This window comes from Salmo trutta, chromosome 24 (assembly GCF_901001165.1).
Source record: "Salmo trutta chromosome 24, fSalTru1.1, whole genome shotgun sequence".
Taxonomy (NCBI): Eukaryota; Metazoa; Chordata; class Actinopteri; order Salmoniformes; family Salmonidae; genus Salmo; species Salmo trutta.
In genome coordinates this window covers 35,021,511-35,038,628 of record NC_042980.1, presented here as the reverse complement: position 1 = coordinate 35,038,628, position 17,118 = coordinate 35,021,511, and the positions used below count along the sequence as shown (strand labels likewise).

Here is a 17,118-nt window from a genome sequence, read left to right as displayed (position 1 = left end):
TGTACTGGGCTGTCCTCACTACCCTCTGTAGCGCTTGCGGTTGAGGGTGGTGCATTCGCCATATCAAGCAGTGATGCTGCCAGTCAAGACGCTCTCGAAGGTGCAGCTGTAGAACTTTCTGAGGATCCGAGGGCCCATGCCAAATCTTCTCAGACTCCTGAGGGGGCGGAGGCGCTGTCGTGCCCTCTTCACAGCTGTGCGCGTGTGTGTGGACCATGTTTAGTCGTTAGTGATGTGGGCGCCAAGGAACTTGAAGCTCTCGATCCGCGCCACTACAGCCCCATCAATCTCGTACATGTGTAGGAACACTGTGACCTAGTGCAGCTCTAGTGTTGACCCTCTCCATTGATATGAGTGATACATACTTCTACTCTGCTTCTCCAAAGGTGAGGTCCTGCATCACCGGTACTAAGGGGCCTATGTATGCTGCTCTGCTCTGCATGCACTATACAGGCACTAAACACAGATAGAGCTACATAACATATGTATGGGTACTGTAAAGTGGTGTTGGTGTTTGTGTGTGTGAGCGTGTGTGTGAGTGTGTGTGGGAAAAAAAGAGAGAGAGACGAGGGACACCTGAGTCCTATTTATCAGCCTGATTCATCCCTGCCATATGTAAACTGGGACTTGCATGCATAGTGACATTTGGTGAAATTGCCTTTCTAAAGTCATCTCTTAACTTCATCAGTGGAAGGCACGGCTGTGACCGGAGCATCTGTTCCCCTTCAGAGGCATGGAACCCCAAATCAATTCCCATCATGTTTTTCCTGTACCATTTCAGAAAGAAATGGAATATTCCAAGCTGGGGTGTGATTGGTATATAGCTGTTGTACTGAGGTGATATTGGATGTTACATTCCCAGAAAACATCATATCTCTGATAAGATTGAGTCTATATTAATGATTTTAATTATCTTATAGAGAGAGTACCTGGGTATGACAAAGTGGCTCTCTCCCCAGCTGCAGTTAACACCTGATAATCATAATCTATTCTTTGTGTCTCAATGCCTATTTAATATTAGCTCATCTACACTTTGTTACTCCATATGATCTAACCCAAAGAAGATGTTTTAATATAAGATTTATACATCGCGAGGACATGATTATGTGATTGTGTTGTCATCATATCAGATTTTGATAATGGTTGAGATAATTTTTCATTGTTTGCACTAATGTACTGTACAGCAGCATCAGCATCAGTGTGTGGGTGGGTGTCATGCCGTGCAAACATTACACGTTCAACTGAGACGTCCTGTCACTTAATTAAGACAAGTGAGATTACATGTGGGAAGGAATGACATATCTTTCACAATCTGAAGAAGGGAAATCACCCTCTCTCCTCCTCCTCCTCCTCGCTCCTGAATTTAATTCAATTCAATTCAAAGGCTTTTTTGGCATGGGAAACATATGTTTAGATTTGCCAAAGCAAGTGAAACAGACAGTAAACAAAAGTGTAATAAAGAATAAAAAATGAACAGTAAACATTACACTGACAAACGTTTTAAAGGAATAGAGACATTTAAAATGTCATATTATAGCTATGTACAGTGCTATAACGATGCGCAAATAGTTAAAGTACAAAAGGGAAAAATAAATAAACATAAATATGGGTTGAATTTATAATGGTTGTTTGTTCTTCACTGGTTGCTTTTTTCTTGTGGCAACAGGTCATAAATATTGCTGGTGTGATGGCACACTGTGGTATTGCACCCAATAGATTTCGAGTTTATCAAAATTGGATTTGTTTTCAAATTCTTTGTGTTTTTGTGTAATCTGAGGGAAATCTGTGTCTCTAATATGGTCATACATTTGGAAGGAGATTAGGAAGTTCCACCTCATTTTGTGGACAGTGTGCACACAGCCTGTCTTCTCTTGAGAGCCAGGTCTGCCTACAGCAACTTTTCTCAATAGCAAGGCTATGCTCACTGAGTCTGTACATAGTCAAAGCTTTCCTTAAGTTTGGGTCAGTCAGTATGGTCAGGTATTCTGCCACTGTGTAATTTCTGTTTAGGGTCAAATAGCATTCCAGTTTGCTCAGTTTTTTGGTAAATTATTTCCAATGTGCCAAGTATTTATCTTTCTCATGATTTGGTTGAGTCTAATTGTGTTGCTGTCCTGGAGCTCTGTGGGGTCTGTTTGTGTACAGAGCCCCATGATCAGCTTGCTTAGGGGACCCTTCTCCAAGTTCATTTCTATGTAGGTGATGGCTTTGTTATGGAAGGTTTGGGAATCACTTCCTTTTAGGTGGTTGTAGAAAAAAGCTCTTTTTAGGATTTTTATAATTAGCAGGTATCGGTATTCTGCTCTGCATACATTATTTGGAATTAGCCTCTGCTGTGATGGATTCATGTCTTCATCACCTCAGAGTTTAGCAACACACACACGTGCACACACACGTGCACACACACATGCACACACACATTGTTGCACACACACAAAGACACACAAAGACATACAAAGACACAGTTCTGGGGTCTTCTGGTTCAAATGTGTGTGTGTGTGCATGGTCAGGGGGTGTATGAGACAGTGTGTGAAGGAATTCACAGATGTAAAGGTCATCTGTGTATGTGTGTGTGTGTTACATTGTGACTCACCTCCCTCCCTCATTTTGCGTCCTGTAGTGGTCTTCTTGAGCAGGCTGCGTCCAGAGCTGAACAAGGTATTGAGCTCATCCAGGGCTGGCTGAGGGCTGGTCAGGGGTCTCCCGTTGGCTGGGTTGAACAGCAGGGGCGAGGATGAGCAGGAGTGGGCACGGCGCGGCTCTGGGCGGTTGGACTTGGCCGGAGAGTAGGGAGGGGGCTTGTCTCCTGCAGCCCTATGAGACGAGGAGGGGTAGGAGGGCTTGGGAGAGTCCAAGCCGCCCCCACCCGTGATAGAAGCAGCCCGGGTAAGGGAGAGTATGCTGGACTCTGGGGGGAAGGGGAAGTGGGAGGGGGGTCGATAGGGGGGAGGCAGGGTATTGGTGGGAGGAGGGGGAGGTGGAGGGGTGAGGGGAGGAGTGGGCTTGTCTGGGAGGAGGACGGAAAGAGAGGGGGAGGAGTCAGCGCGCTGGCGGTAGTACTGAGGTGAGAGGGGGCTGTCTGGGCCGGCGTAGTTCAGGTTGGACTCAAACACAGGCAGCTTCTTCACCTCCAGAGGGGTGAGGGGTGACTCGTCAGACGCAGGGGAACAGGTGACAGGGGAGGGGGGGAATACCAGGAGAGGGGGGCGGTGGGTGAGCAGGTTGGGGAATGGTGCAGGGATGTCACACCCTAATTCTTTACTATGAGGGGGCTTGCTGTTTCCTCCGGCGGCAGATGTTTGGGCCTCCATAGTAGTAGATACACCCCCCAGCCCTGCCCTCTTCCCCTCTCCACTCTGAGAGGGAGACAAGCCCAACCCTAACCCCCCTAACATCAATCCTAACGCCTCCAGCTTCACAGCTGCCTTTGCAGCAGCAACTGCCCCTCCCACAGGAAGTCCCGCCTCCTCGGGCAGGAAGTACTTCATCTCCTCGTAGACGGCCTCGGTGTCTCCCTGCTCGGGGGTGTCTGGGGGGTCCTGGTAACTCCCTCCCAGACTGTAACTCCTGGCCTGAGCCCCCACCATCTCTATGTACACATCCTCCTCATCCTGGTTATGGTGCAGGCTCAGTGTCGCCCCCTGTGGGCCGTCCACAGACGCTGCACGCTGCATCAGCCCTCTCAGACACCCCATACCCCCTAGCCCTCCGGTGCGGGACAGCAGGGCCAGTTTGACATCAGCGGGGCGGAGCTGGAGGAGGTTAAAGCCGGCAGCGTTGATCTCTTCATAGGAGCCAGTGAGCTTGGTGTTGGGGTTCCTCTTGGGCTTGGGAGGAGGCACCTTCCTCATGGTGGTGTAGTCATCACTGTGGGGTCGCGGCTTGGACAGAGCTAGGGAGGGGAGGATGAGAGGAGAAACAGTTCACAACAGTCACACTGACAGCTGTGTTTTGGGGTACATAGAAGCTAAGGTAATGATAGTTGGTGTGTTGTGGCGTGTATATGTACCATCCGTAGGTGACAGCTGTGTTTTGGTGTACATAGTGTCTAAGGTAATGACAGTTGGTGTGTTGTGGTGTGTATGTGTACCATCCATAGGTGACAGCTGTGTTTTGGGGTACATAGTGTCTAAGGTAATGATAGTTGAAGAGTATGTCTTAATTGGGGTGTTATATTGTACCATCCGTAGGGGACAACTGTGTTTTGGGGGGGCTCCCTGCAGGGGACCCGTAGCCCTCAGGAGTGGGGCTCTCTCTCGGGGGTCCCAGGGTCAGTCCGGCGCTGACCGCCTCGTAGGACGCACTCAGACGAGTGCTGGGGTCCCGCTTGGGTTTAGGGGGAGGCTGTTTCCGTGGTGATGCCAGGCCTCCCCCATCCTCAGTGGTATGGGCCGCCTGTTGAAGGGCCGGTCTGATGGATGGGCCATGGCTGGAATGTACCAAGTTCTCTATAGTCAGGGGGATGGGCACTGAGCTGGAGCGGAAGTGGCGGATGTTCCGGCTCCCCCCGTTGACAGAGCCGTCTTGGTTTCTCCCGCTCTTCTCCACAACCCTACATGGGAAATCAGATTGACATGAGAAATAAATTAACATTACTTTTCTTTTGAAGAAGTATTTTTCTCCCCATTTCCATGAGTTTTTCTCTCTCTCTATTGCTCTAAATCACTCTCTTCTCCTTTCCATCCCACTTTCTGTCTATTTCTATTTCCTATCTCCATCTCTCCTCTAAACCTCGATGGACAAACACACCTTCTGTTGATATTTGATCCTGGTTCCAATCAAACATAATAAGATGAATTTTCCTTGAAAGCAACAACAATAAGATAATTACTTTCCATCTACAAATCCAGATTAATTTAATTATTCCCATCATATCATCCACAGACTCCACTCAAATGTATGGCTGCATCATCTGTCATGCCACAAATACATTCTAAAGAGGCCAATATGGGGGATAAAGTGTGGAAACCCTATGGATTATTTTTGCTCTTAAATGTTTAAGTCTAATCGGCTTGCTGTAATATGATAATATGAAATTCACTCTGCTCTGCAGTTTGATATTTCCTTCTCCAATCTGGAGGAAGCCATCTGTTGGTCCCTCTGGACCAGGTGGAGGGAGGGTTGTGTATGTCTGTAAAGTGTGAGAGAGATAGTGTGTCTGTGTGTGTGTCTCTGTGTGTTTGTTTGTGTGTGTGTGTGTGTGTGTGTGTGTGTGTGTGTGTGTGTGTGTGTGTGTGTGTGTGTGTGTGTGTGTGTGTGTGTGTGTGTGTGTGTGTGTCGGTTGGTTGGTTGGTTCTTATATCATTGTGGGGACCTAAAAAGTCCGCAGAAGAATAGTCCCCTCAAGGATAGTGAAACAAGGAAAATTCTGCCTCGTGGAGACATTTCCCACGTCCCCATGAGGACAAAGGCTATTTTAAATGTAGTGGTTAGGGTCAGGGTTAGGGTTAGGGTTAGGGTTAGGGTTAGGGAAAATATGATTTTGAATGGAAATTAATTTTATGTCCCAACGAGGATAGAATAACATAACGTGTGTGTGTGTGTGTGTGTGTGTGTGTGTGTGTGTGTGTGTGTGTGTGTGTGTGTGTGTGTGGAGGGCCTTTACAGCCTGAAGAGGTTTCCGACTGACTTTGTTAAGAGTGGGAGTAGCGTAGTAATCTGGCATGGGACACTCCCACAGGGATCCCATACCATCCACCCCTCCACCTCCCTCACCCATATTCCCCTTCCATCTCTCTACACACACCCTCCCTCACCCATATTCCCCTTCCCCCTCTCTACACACACCCTCCCTCACCCATATTCCCCTTCCATCTCTCTACACACACCCTCCCTCACCCATATTCCCCTTCCACCTCTCTACACACACCCTCCCTCACCCATATCCCCCTTCCCCCTCTCTACACACACACTCCCTCATTCATATTCCCCTTCCCTCTCTCCACACACCATCCTTCACCCATATCCCCCTCCCCCTCTCCACACACCCCCTCCTCACCTGTTAACCCCTCCTAATGCTGATGACAGTATTAGTGTGTGTGGGAGAGCAAATGACTCTTGAGAGGGAGGAGGAGAAGGAGGAGGAAGGAAAGGGGGATTACCAGTGACATCCCCAACCCCTTCTCCCTTCTGTATCTCCCTCTTCTCCCTCTCCCTCCCCCCTGCTCTCTCCTCACCCTCTCCCTCCTCCCCCTCACCCTCACCCTCTCCCTCCCACCTGCTCTCTCCTCACCCTCTCCCTCCTCCCCCTCACCCTCTCCCTCCTCCCCCTCACCCTCTCCCTCCCCCTGCTCTCTCCTCACCCTCTCCCTCCTCCCCCTCCCCCTCACCCTCACCCTCTCCCTCCCACCTGCTCTCTCCTCACCCTTTCCCTCCTCCCCCTCACCCTCTCCCTCCCCCCTGCTTTCTCCTCACCCCCTCCCTCCTCCCCCTCACCCTCTCCCTCCCACCTGCTCTCTCCTCACCCTCTCCCTTCCTCCCCCTCACCCTCCCCCTCTCCCTCCCACCTGCTCTCTCCTCACCCTCTCCCTCCTCCCCCTCACCCTCTCCCTCCCCCTGCTCTCTCCTTACCCTCTCCCTCCTCCCCCTCCCCCTCTCCTTCCTCCCTGCTCTCTCCTCCCCCTCTCACCTTCTCCCTCCAAATCCCCTATCTTCCAGTCTCTGTCCCAGTAGCAGATGTCCTGTTAGCCTGTTAGCATACAAGGGCACATGGAGGACAGAAGCACAGGTAAGAGTGTTGTGTGTGTGTTCGTGTGTATGTGTGTGTTTCCTCTCTCTGCAGGATGTACACCCCCAGTGTTAAATTGCATTTTCAAACACAATCAAACTTGCAGCTGTTCTGGCCAATTGAAGGATTATCTCTGTCTGATTAGCATGTTCAGAAGGAATACAGGAATACATTCTAAAATGACAGCCTTTCTCATTCTTTCGTCCCTACACTGGAAAAGGATTTTGGGCCCGTCTTACAATTCAAACAATGGTTGCCATGCCAACTACAAGCTGTATAAGGTGTAAATCATAGTCCACTGAATCCAGGAAGGGATAGTCCAGCGTCCCACTGTGACATAGATACACAGCCATGAGACCACCACCCCCGGGGGACGCACAGCCCGAACCCGCACAATTCCCAACCAATGCGGCTCCGGTATGCGTCCTCTATCTATTTGAATGCGTTGACAGTTCAAGAAACAGTTGGAGAAATTGTGCTGAGAATTCGAAAAGTATGAAAGGAAACGGTCCAATATTCTAGAACACTTGTGTGTACATGTACACATTTTGGACTATGATTTTACACTGCTGCTACCTGCTGTTTATAATCTATTCATAGTCACTTTACCCCTACCTATATGCACACATTACCTCAACTAACCTGTACCCCTACCTATATGCACACATTACCTCAACTAACCTGTACCCCTACCTACATGTACACATTACCTCAACTAACCTGTACCCCTACCTACATGTAGACATTACCTCAACTAATCTGTACCCCTACCTACATGTAGACATTACCTTGAATAACCTGTACCCCTACCTACATGCACACATTACCTCAGTTAAACTGTACCCCTACCTACATGCACACATTACCTCAACTAACCTGTACCCCTACCTACATGCACACATTACCTCGACTAACCTGTACCCCTACCTACATGCACACATTACCTTGACTAACCTGTACCCCTACCTACATGCACACATTACCTCAACTAACCTGTACCCCTACCTACATGCACACATTACCTCAACTAACCTGTACCCCTACCTACATGTAGACATTACCTCAACTAATCTGTACCCCTACCTATATGTACACATTACCTCAACTAACCTGTACCCCTACCTACATGTAGACATTACCTCAACTAATCTGTACCCCTACCTATATGTACACATTACCTCAACTAACCTGTACCCCTACCTACATGTAGACATTACCTCAACTAACCTGTACCCCTACCTATATGTACACATTACCTCAACTAATCTGTACCCCTACCTATATGTACACATTACCTTGACTAACCTGTACCCCTACCTACATGCACACATTACCTCAACTAACCTGTACCCCTACCTACATGTACACATTACCTCAACTAACCTGTACCCCTACCTACATGTACACATTACCTCAACTAACCTGTACCCCTACCTACATGTACACATTACCTCAACTAACCTGTACCCCTACCTACATGTACACATTACCTTGACTAACCTGTACCCCTACCTACATGCACACATTACCTCAACTAACCTGTACCCCTACCTACATGTACACATTACCTCAACTAACATGTACCCCTACCTACATGTACACATTACCTCAACTAACCTGTACCCCTACCTACATGTACACATTACCTCAACTAACATGTACCCCTACCTACATGTACACATTACCTCAACTAACCTGTACCCTGCACATTGACTCGTTACTGGTACCCCCTATAGTGTAACTTCTTATTGAATATTTAACTTTATTTTATTTAGTAAATATTTTCTTAACTTTATTTCTTGAACTTTCATCGTTTGTGTGTAAGCATTTCACTGTAAGGTCTACGCCTTTTATATTCCGCGCATGTGACAAATAAAATTGGATTGGATTTGATAACCTCGAATGCGCTGCAGCTATAGGCCAGTGTAGGCTTGCTGAAACATTAACACATGCTGATGTTTAACTCATTATCCTAGCAATCATAATATGGAATTATAGTCACCAACCAGCACAGGCTCAATGACACCATAACTCACACATCACATGACACACATACTGTACACACACTATACACACACTGTACACACACTTTGTGACCTCGACATCTCTATAGTATCTGTGGTGATTTGGGTGAGTTACTTACAGCCACAGAATATAGTCTAAATCCAATCCATTATCATTGTATTACATCATACTATTAGCTTCAAATCAATGAAGAAACACAAAACCACCAGGAGCGACTTCTCTATGAGGGTGAAAGGTTGTCTATTACCTTTTGGGGGTGTCCTCTTCTTCGCCAACTGGCTCGGGCCTCTCACCGAGGGGCGGACTGTTGCTGTGTGACCCGTTGCCATGGCAGCGCTGGTGGTTGCTCTCACGGGCGATGTCAGAGGCGTTCTGGATGACCAGGTGGTCGTAGGTGCACAGGCCCTGGTCTTCTGCCCCCTGGAGGAACCTCTGGATACTGCAGTCCTCTGTCGGCTGGGACAACAGTCTATGGCGCACACGCTGCCTGGCCAGCCAGCCACGGATCACTGACAGAGGATAGGGGGAAAGAGAGGGGTTAATAACACACCCCCACACACACAGACACACAGGGATGCAAGATGTTGTACCTTTCTGGCAGGTGATGATCTTCCTGTGTAGTTGGTGGCAGCGGTCGTTGAGCTGGTCAGCTTGCCAGTACCTCAGAAACACCTTACTGTTGCTCATCTGAGACAGAGACAGAGAGAGAGGGAGAGAGAGAGAGAGAGAGAGAGAGAGAGAGAGAGAGAGAGAGAGAGAGAAAGAGAGACAGACAGGTAGAGAGAGACAGATATATATATATATATATATATATAGATAGATAGATAGATAGATAGATAGATAGATAGATAGATAGATAGATAGATAGATAGATAGATAGATAGATAGATAGATAGATAGATAGATAGATAGATAGAGAGAGAGAGAGAGAGAGAGAGAGAGAGAGAGAGAGAGAGAGAGAGAGAGAGAGAGAGAGAGAGAGAGAGAGAGAGAGAGAGACCGGGGAGGGAGAGTGAGCGAGAGAGAGAGACAGAGAGGGAGAGAGAGAGACAGAGAGAGAGAGAGAGAGGGATCGGGTTCGGTCAGTTTAAGGCTATAATGAGTTCACTGAAGTTATACTGAACAATATAAGGAAATCAGACACTTTTCAGTAGTCAGAACCTTAAAAGAGCGCAGACGGCCTCTGATAATTTATAAGGAAATCAGTCATTTGAAATAAATTCATAACGCCCTAATCTATGGATTTCACCTGACTGGGCAGGGGTGTACCCATGGGGCACCAGGCCCAGCCAATCAGAATGTGTTTTTCCCCAGAAAAGGGCTTTAATTACAATCAGGATTACTCCTCAGCACCCGCCCTCAGACTACCCCACAGTTGAAGAAGCCGGATGTGAAGATCCTAGGCTGGTTTGATTACACATGGTCTGCTGTTGTGAGCAGTGTTCCCTCGAAGCTGTGCGCATGCTCATGCGAGCAGTAGCCTCGAGACTGCCGCGGAGCTAACCGAGACTGCCGTGGAGCTAACCGAGACTGTCCCGGAGCTAACCGAGACTGTCCCGGAGCTAACCGAGACTGCCGCGGAGCTAACCGAGACTGCCGCGGAGCTAACCGAGACTGCCGCGGAGCTAACCGAGACTGCCGCGGAGCTAACCGAGACTGCCGCGGAGCTAACCGAGACTGTCCTGGAGCTAACCGGGACTGCCGCGGAGCAAACCGAGACTGTCCCGGAGCTAACCGGGACTGCCGCAGAGATTTTGTTGGCGGCAGAACGCATCGGAGTAGGATTTTATTGCATTGACAAGCACATTGACATGCACAACTCAACTGTACTCTACACAGACCGGTACTGCATAACCAATCAGAGCTGCAGTAGACCTATATGCAAATAGACCATTGCCATTTATGGATCTGTATGGATCTTTCTTTCTTTCTCTCGGAGGACCTGAGCCCTAGGACCATGCCTCAGGACTACCTGGCCCGATGACTCCTTGCTGTCCCCAGTCCACCTGGTCGTGCTGCTGCTCCAGTTTCAACTGTTCTGCCTGCGGCTATAGAACCCTGACCTGTTCACCGGACGTGCTACCTGTCCCAGACCTGCTGTTTTCAACTCTCTAGAGACAGCAGGAGCAGTAGAGATAGTCTCAATGATCGGCTATGAAAAGCCAACTGACATTTACTCTTGAGGTGCTGACTTGTTGCACCCTCAACAACTACTGTGATTATTATTATTTGACCATGCTGGTCATTTATGAACATTTAAACATCTTGGCCATGTTCTGTTATAATCTCCAGCCAGCACAGCCAGAAGAGGACTGGCCACCCCTCATAGCCTGGTTCCTCTCTAGGTTTCTTCCTTGGTTTTGGCCTTTCAAGGGAGATTTTCCTAGCCACCGTTCTTCTACACCTGCATTGCTTGCTGTTTGGGGTTTTAGGCTGGGTTTCTGTACAGCACTTTGTGATATCAGCTGATGTAAGAAGGGCTTTATAAATACATTTGATTTGAGACATTTATTTTTAACTGGACTGTATTTACAGCATGAGAGGTCATGAGTAGATGCGCTTGTTTTGAGATCAAAGCCAGAGCTGCATGTAGCCATGTGTTCATATCCTTTTCTAGTTAGTGAGTTATTAACCCAGATATAGATCATTTGTAGTCAGCAACAGGGGTGTGATTGCTTCCTACAAGAGCACAAAAGGGGGTAGTTACCCTCTTCCTGGGGCGTGGTGTAAGGGTTGGTTTGTCCCACCTAGGACAGGTGCACAGGCCATGGGATCGACATGCTCCCACACACCCAGACTATTAATTCCTTTATTCACCACGTGTCAGAAATGTGTGTGTGGGCCAGGGTGTGTGTGTGTGTGTGGGCCAGGGTGTGTGTGTGAGAAATTAGGCATTGGGAGAGACTGTGTGTGTGTGTGTGTGTGTGTGTGTGTGTGTGTGTGTGTGTGTGTGTGTGGTGTGTGTGTGTGTGTGTGGTGTGTCTCTAAAGGGTTGATTTAGTGGCAGGTGTAATAATAATAAGTTTTATCAGAAGTCCATGGGATTTCAAAATATAGTGGTCTGGGCTCAAAATATTCCTCTTCCCATCTTCTGTGTGGACAGACAGACAGACAGACAGACAGACAGACAGACAGACAGACAGACAGACAGACAGACAGACAGACAGACAGACAGAATAGGGAAGCAGAGACAGCACCACACACCTGCCATCCTTGGAGTTTGCACTGCTGCAGAACAAAGCGACATTTCTCCTCTGATGAAAGCTTCTTCTTGTCAGCTAGAGTGGTGTCCACTAGGTCTCTGTACCTAAGACATACACAGGACAGAAACCATCAGCACACAGCAAGTACACATCTTATACATTGGATCAATACATCAATTACAACAAATAATTTTCACATGTTATTGGTCACATACACATGATTAGCAGATGTTATTGTGAGTGTAGTGAAATGCTTATGCTTCTAGATCCGACAGTGCAGCAGTATCTAACAGGTAATATCTAACAATTCCCAACAAAAACCTAATATCTAACAAATTCCACAACAAAACCTAATGCACACAATCTAGTAAAGGAATGAGATAAGAATATACACTTATAAAATACATGGATGGGCAGTGACAGAGTGGCGAAGATGAAGATGCAATAGATAGAAGAATAGGTAGTGAAGGATACAGTATACAGCGTATACATATGAGATGAGTAATGCAAGATATTGAAACATTCTTAAAGTGGCATTAATAACCCTCCCGTTGTCCTGGGGTCAGAGTGACCCAGGCCCTGGGTTTCGAGGGGTCCCCGCTGCCCCGGGGTCAGAGTGACCCAGCCAGCACTAGCAAGGTGTATGTTTTAAAGTGAATAGTGTTCCATTTATTAAATTGGCCAATGATATCAAGTCTGTAGGTAAGCAGCCACCTCTCTGTGCTGGTGGCTATTTAACAGTCAAATGGCCATGAGATAGAAGCTGTTTTTCAGTCTCTCTGTCCCAGCTTTGATGCACCTGTACTGACCTCGCCTTCAGGATGGTAGAGGGGTGAACAGGCAGTGGCTATGGTGGTTGTTGTCCTTGAGGATCTTTTTGGCCTTCCTGTGACATCGGGTGGTGTAGGTGTCCTGGAGGGCAGGTAGTTTTCCCCCAGTGATGTGTTGTGCTGACCACCCTCTGGAGAGCCTTGCGGTTGTGGGCGGTGCAGTTTCCGTACCAGGCGGTGATACAGCCTGACAGGATGCTCTCAATTGTGCACCTGTAAAAGTTAGTGAGGGTTTTCGGTAACAAGCCACATTTTTTCAGCCTCCTGAGGTTGAAGAGGTGCTGTTGCGCCTTGTTCACCACACTGTCTGTGTGTGTGGACCATTTCAGTTTGTCGGTGATATGAACACAAAGGAACTTAAAACTTTCTACCTTCTCCACTACTGTCCCATCTGTGGATACGGGGGTGCTCCGTCTGCTGTTTCCTGAAGTCCACGATCATCTCTTTTGTTTTTTGCTGTTTTTTGAGTGAGAGGTTATTTTCCTGACACCACACTCCGAGGGCCCTCACCTCCTCCCTGTAGGCCGTCTCGTCGTTGTTGGTAATCAAGCCTACCACTGTAGTGTCGTCTGCAAACTTGATGATTGAGTTGGAGGCGTGCATGGCCACGCAGTCGTGGGTGAACAAGGAGTACAGGAGGGGGCTGAGAACGCACCCTTGTGGGGCCCCAGTGTTGAGGATCAGCGGAACGGAGATGTTGTTTCCTACCTCCACCAGTCCAGTACCCAGTGGCACAGGGTGGGGTCGAGTCCCAGGGTCTCAAGCTTAATGATGAGTTTGGAGGGTACTATGGTGTTGAATTCTGAGCTGTAGCCAATGAACGGCATTCTTACATAGGTATTCCTCTTGTCCAGATGAGATTGGGTAGTGTGATGGCGATTGCATCATATGCAGACCTATTGGGTCGGTATGCAAATTGAAGTGGGTCTAGGGTGACAGGTGACAGGATATGATCCTTGACTAGTCTCTCAAAGCACTTCATGATGACAGAAGTGAGTGCTACAGGGCGAAAGTCATTCAGTTCAGTTACCTTAGCGTTCTTGGGAACAGGAACAACGGTGGCCATCTTGAAGCAAGTGGGGACAGCAGACTGGGATAGGGATGGTTTGAATATGTCTGTAAACACAACCGCTGGCTGGTCTGCGCCTGCTCTGAGGACGCGGCTAGGGATGCTGTCTGGGCCGGCAGCCTTGCAAGGGTTAACACGTTTAAATGTTTTACTCACGTTGGCCACGGAGAAGGAGAGCCCACAGTCTTTGGTAGCGGGCCGCATCGGTGCCACTGTAATGTCCTCAAAGCGCACAAAAAAGTAGTTTAATTTGTCAGGAGGGGAAGGACTTCAGTGTGACACCGCCTAATGGCATCGCTTAATGGTAAGGCTCGGATTGGGGCTGGTTATGGCTCAGTCTGATCCTAGACTTGTGTCTCAGGCAGGTTATGAAGACTAGAACCACATACAGAAAATCTTTTCAGTTCTGGTGGGGCCTCTCGGATGACCCGCCCATTCAGAAACTAGAGGGGTCATAGGTTAATGGGGGTCAAAAGGCGGGCCAGCTCCGTAGCATCTGTTCCTATTGGTGTTGCCAGGGGCAACCACTGCGTGAGAGGTCAGTTGGAAGAGGGGGAGGGATTGTTTTGGTCGAAGAGGAGAGGGACAGAGTGGGTCAGCTCTATATTGTGTTGTTAGAGACAGTCTTTGATCTTTTGTGTTTGGGTGGAGAGAACACTGGTAAGGGATGTCTGGACAACTTTAACAACATGAATAACATACAGTATTTAACACAGCTTGATTAATGTGGGAGATTTTAAGGGAATAACTTGCGGGTTGAGTAATTTGTTGGGCCTTATGTCATTGGAAAACATTCCAATGACATTCCCATTCTTCAGTTGACCAACAGATGTGCGGTGATCATTCTAGCAATAAACAAGCTGTTATGCGTTCTTCAGAGTCAGATAGTTACCCATATACACTGCTCTCTAAAGTTAGGGTGCAGTAAAGGTAGGCTCAGCTCATCCCAGATCTGTGGTTAAGGTTGACTTCTACGCGGAGTACATTATCCAGGTGGGTGCTATACACTAGTGCATGCCCTAAGGTTTAATGACACGCTCATAGTAGCCTTTATCCAATTACAATTCTCTGTCTGACTTCTCCGTGTGATCTGAACTTCCTCTGTTTCGTCGCCAGCTGATGTGTGACCCAGAGTGCAGACAGACAGGCTGTCCCTGTGTGATGATGTCACAGAGTGTCCCTGTTAAATGAGGCAAACCTAATGAGCAGATGGTCGGAGACATAAACCACTTGTATTGTCAAAGTGGTGTGTGAACTGTGTGTGTCTGGTTAGTGGCGTAAGGCGGTTTAGAGTAGTCTGGAGAAGTCCTGTCCAGAAAAACCTGTACTGTGTTTCTGTGTATGTGTGCATGTGCGTGTGCGTGCGTGTTTGTGTTGGTGTGCATATTTCAGTGTGTGCAAAATATGTTTGAATTAGAGGAGTGGGTTCTCTCTGAACTCTCCCTAACAATCTCTATGTAAGCTAATGTCCAGGCCTACATACAGCACTACAGTGTCCCCCAGGACTCATAAAACACAAAGGACCTCTGTAAACCCACAACCTCACCTGTATGGCTATGAACACTATCAATGGCCCCCAATTTTACAAGACTGAGGAGGGCCGTGTTGTATGGAGTCAGCTAGGTTGAAATAGCGCCTCTGATATGAGTTTAAATAAGGGGCAAAGGGGGTCTGGTGGGGCCCCTACTTGACCAGGGGCCCATCAGTTGCCCCCAAACACTGAGTGTCATAAATTAAATAAAAGCAGGATGGTGATGTCTGGACTCTAACCCTCTCTAACCCTCTCTAACCCACTCTAACCCACTCTAACCCACTCTAACCCACTCTAACCCACTCTAACCCTCTCTAACCCACTCTAACCCACTCTAACCCACTCTAACCCTCTCTAACCCACTCTAACCCTCTCTAACTCACTCTAACCCACTCTAACCCACTCTAACCCTCTCTAACCCACTCTAACCCTCTCTAACCTCTCTAACCCACTCTAACCACTCTTACCCTCTCTAAAGCCCTAATGGCTGGTCACATTCATAACATGACACTTCACATGATATCAGTGTAGCTTACAGGCTTTGCTAACTAGCCAAGGATTCTTCATCCACAGTGAGTTCCATTGGAATTTAATGGTATTGGTCACTGATTACACAAAAGAGACTATTGCGCTATGTCCTAATTGTTAGAAAAAATAAGTATAGCTTGACTACAGTAAATCCAATAATAGCAACTTTACTTCCACAATCCAATAACTGACCCCTGACCTGAAGAAGTGTTTGCTAGTAAAAAGAAAAAAAAGCTCAGAAAGACATCAGAAATCAATGAAAGGGGGCAGGTTTACAAGAGTGCAAAGTTCAAGTGGTATTATCTGACCTTACACAGTGCTGTAATATAAACCTGTCCACAAAACACATACTGTATCAGAAATGACAAATAAAAGCAACAATAAAATAGATTAAACCATAAATCAATGCAGCTGAGCAGTCCATACTAATGCAATTGAGATATCTGAAGTCTGCATTGTATTCCACCCCTGCACTTGATTAACCTCCCTCCCTCCCTGCCTCCCCCCTACCTCCTGTATCCATTCATTCATTCTAAACGTTTGTGTGTTGAGACCCGGGGGGAAGAAGAGGAGGAGAGAGAGAGAGAGGAGGGAGGGAGAGGGAGAGAGAGAGGGAGGAGAGAGAGAGAGGGAGAGAGGAGAGGGAGAGAGGGAGAGGGAGAGAGAGGAGGGAGAGGGAGGAGGAGGAGAGGGGGAGGAGGAGGAGAGGAGAGAGGAGAGGGGGAGAGAGAGGAGATAGAGAGGGAGGGGAGGAGGAGGGGAGGAGGAGGGGAAGAGAGAGGGGAGAAAGAGAGGAGGAGAAGAGGGAGGAGGGAGAGAGGAGGAGGGAGAGGAGGAGAGGGGGAGAGGAGAGGAGAGGGGAGGAGAGAGAGAGGAGAGAGAGGGAGGGAGAGAGAGAGGGGGAGGGAGAGGGAGAGGGGAGGGAGAGGGAGAGGGAGAGGGAGAGAGAGAGAGGGAGGAGAGGAGAGGGAGAGGGAGGGAGAGAGAGAGAGAGAGAGAGAGAGAGAGAGAGAAGAATGGCACAGGTCAGGGTGAATGGAGTATATATAGTCAGGGTGACTTGGAGTATAACCACACGTGCGCACAGAAAAAGACACAAAAATGTGCACGCTGCATGATTGCACAAATGCACATACACACAAACATACAAAATGTACACATACAGTGCCTTCGGAAAGTATTCATAACCTTTGACTTGTTCCACA

The 17,118-nt window shown here is 48.0% G+C and overlaps 1 protein-coding gene across 1 annotated transcript in view; it reads right to left on the bottom strand.

Annotated features, from left to right (window-relative positions):
• The window catches only part of LOC115160539 (unconventional myosin-XVI-like), a 50,394-nt gene extending 38,192 nt beyond the window's left edge, over positions 1-12,202 (bottom strand). The window contains exons 1-5 of the mRNA XM_029710705.1: positions 11,957-12,202; positions 9,343-9,439; positions 9,000-9,261; positions 4,182-4,552; positions 2,594-3,892 (exon numbers count right to left, since the gene is read on the bottom strand). Coding sequence (XP_029566565.1) covers positions 2,594-3,892; positions 4,182-4,552; positions 9,000-9,261; positions 9,343-9,439 — 2,029 coding nt within the window. The 5' untranslated portion in view covers positions 11,957-12,202. The remainder of the gene's footprint in view (positions 1-2,593; positions 3,893-4,181; positions 4,553-8,999; positions 9,262-9,342; positions 9,440-11,956) is intronic.
• Between the last annotated feature and the right edge of the window lie 4,916 nt (positions 12,203-17,118).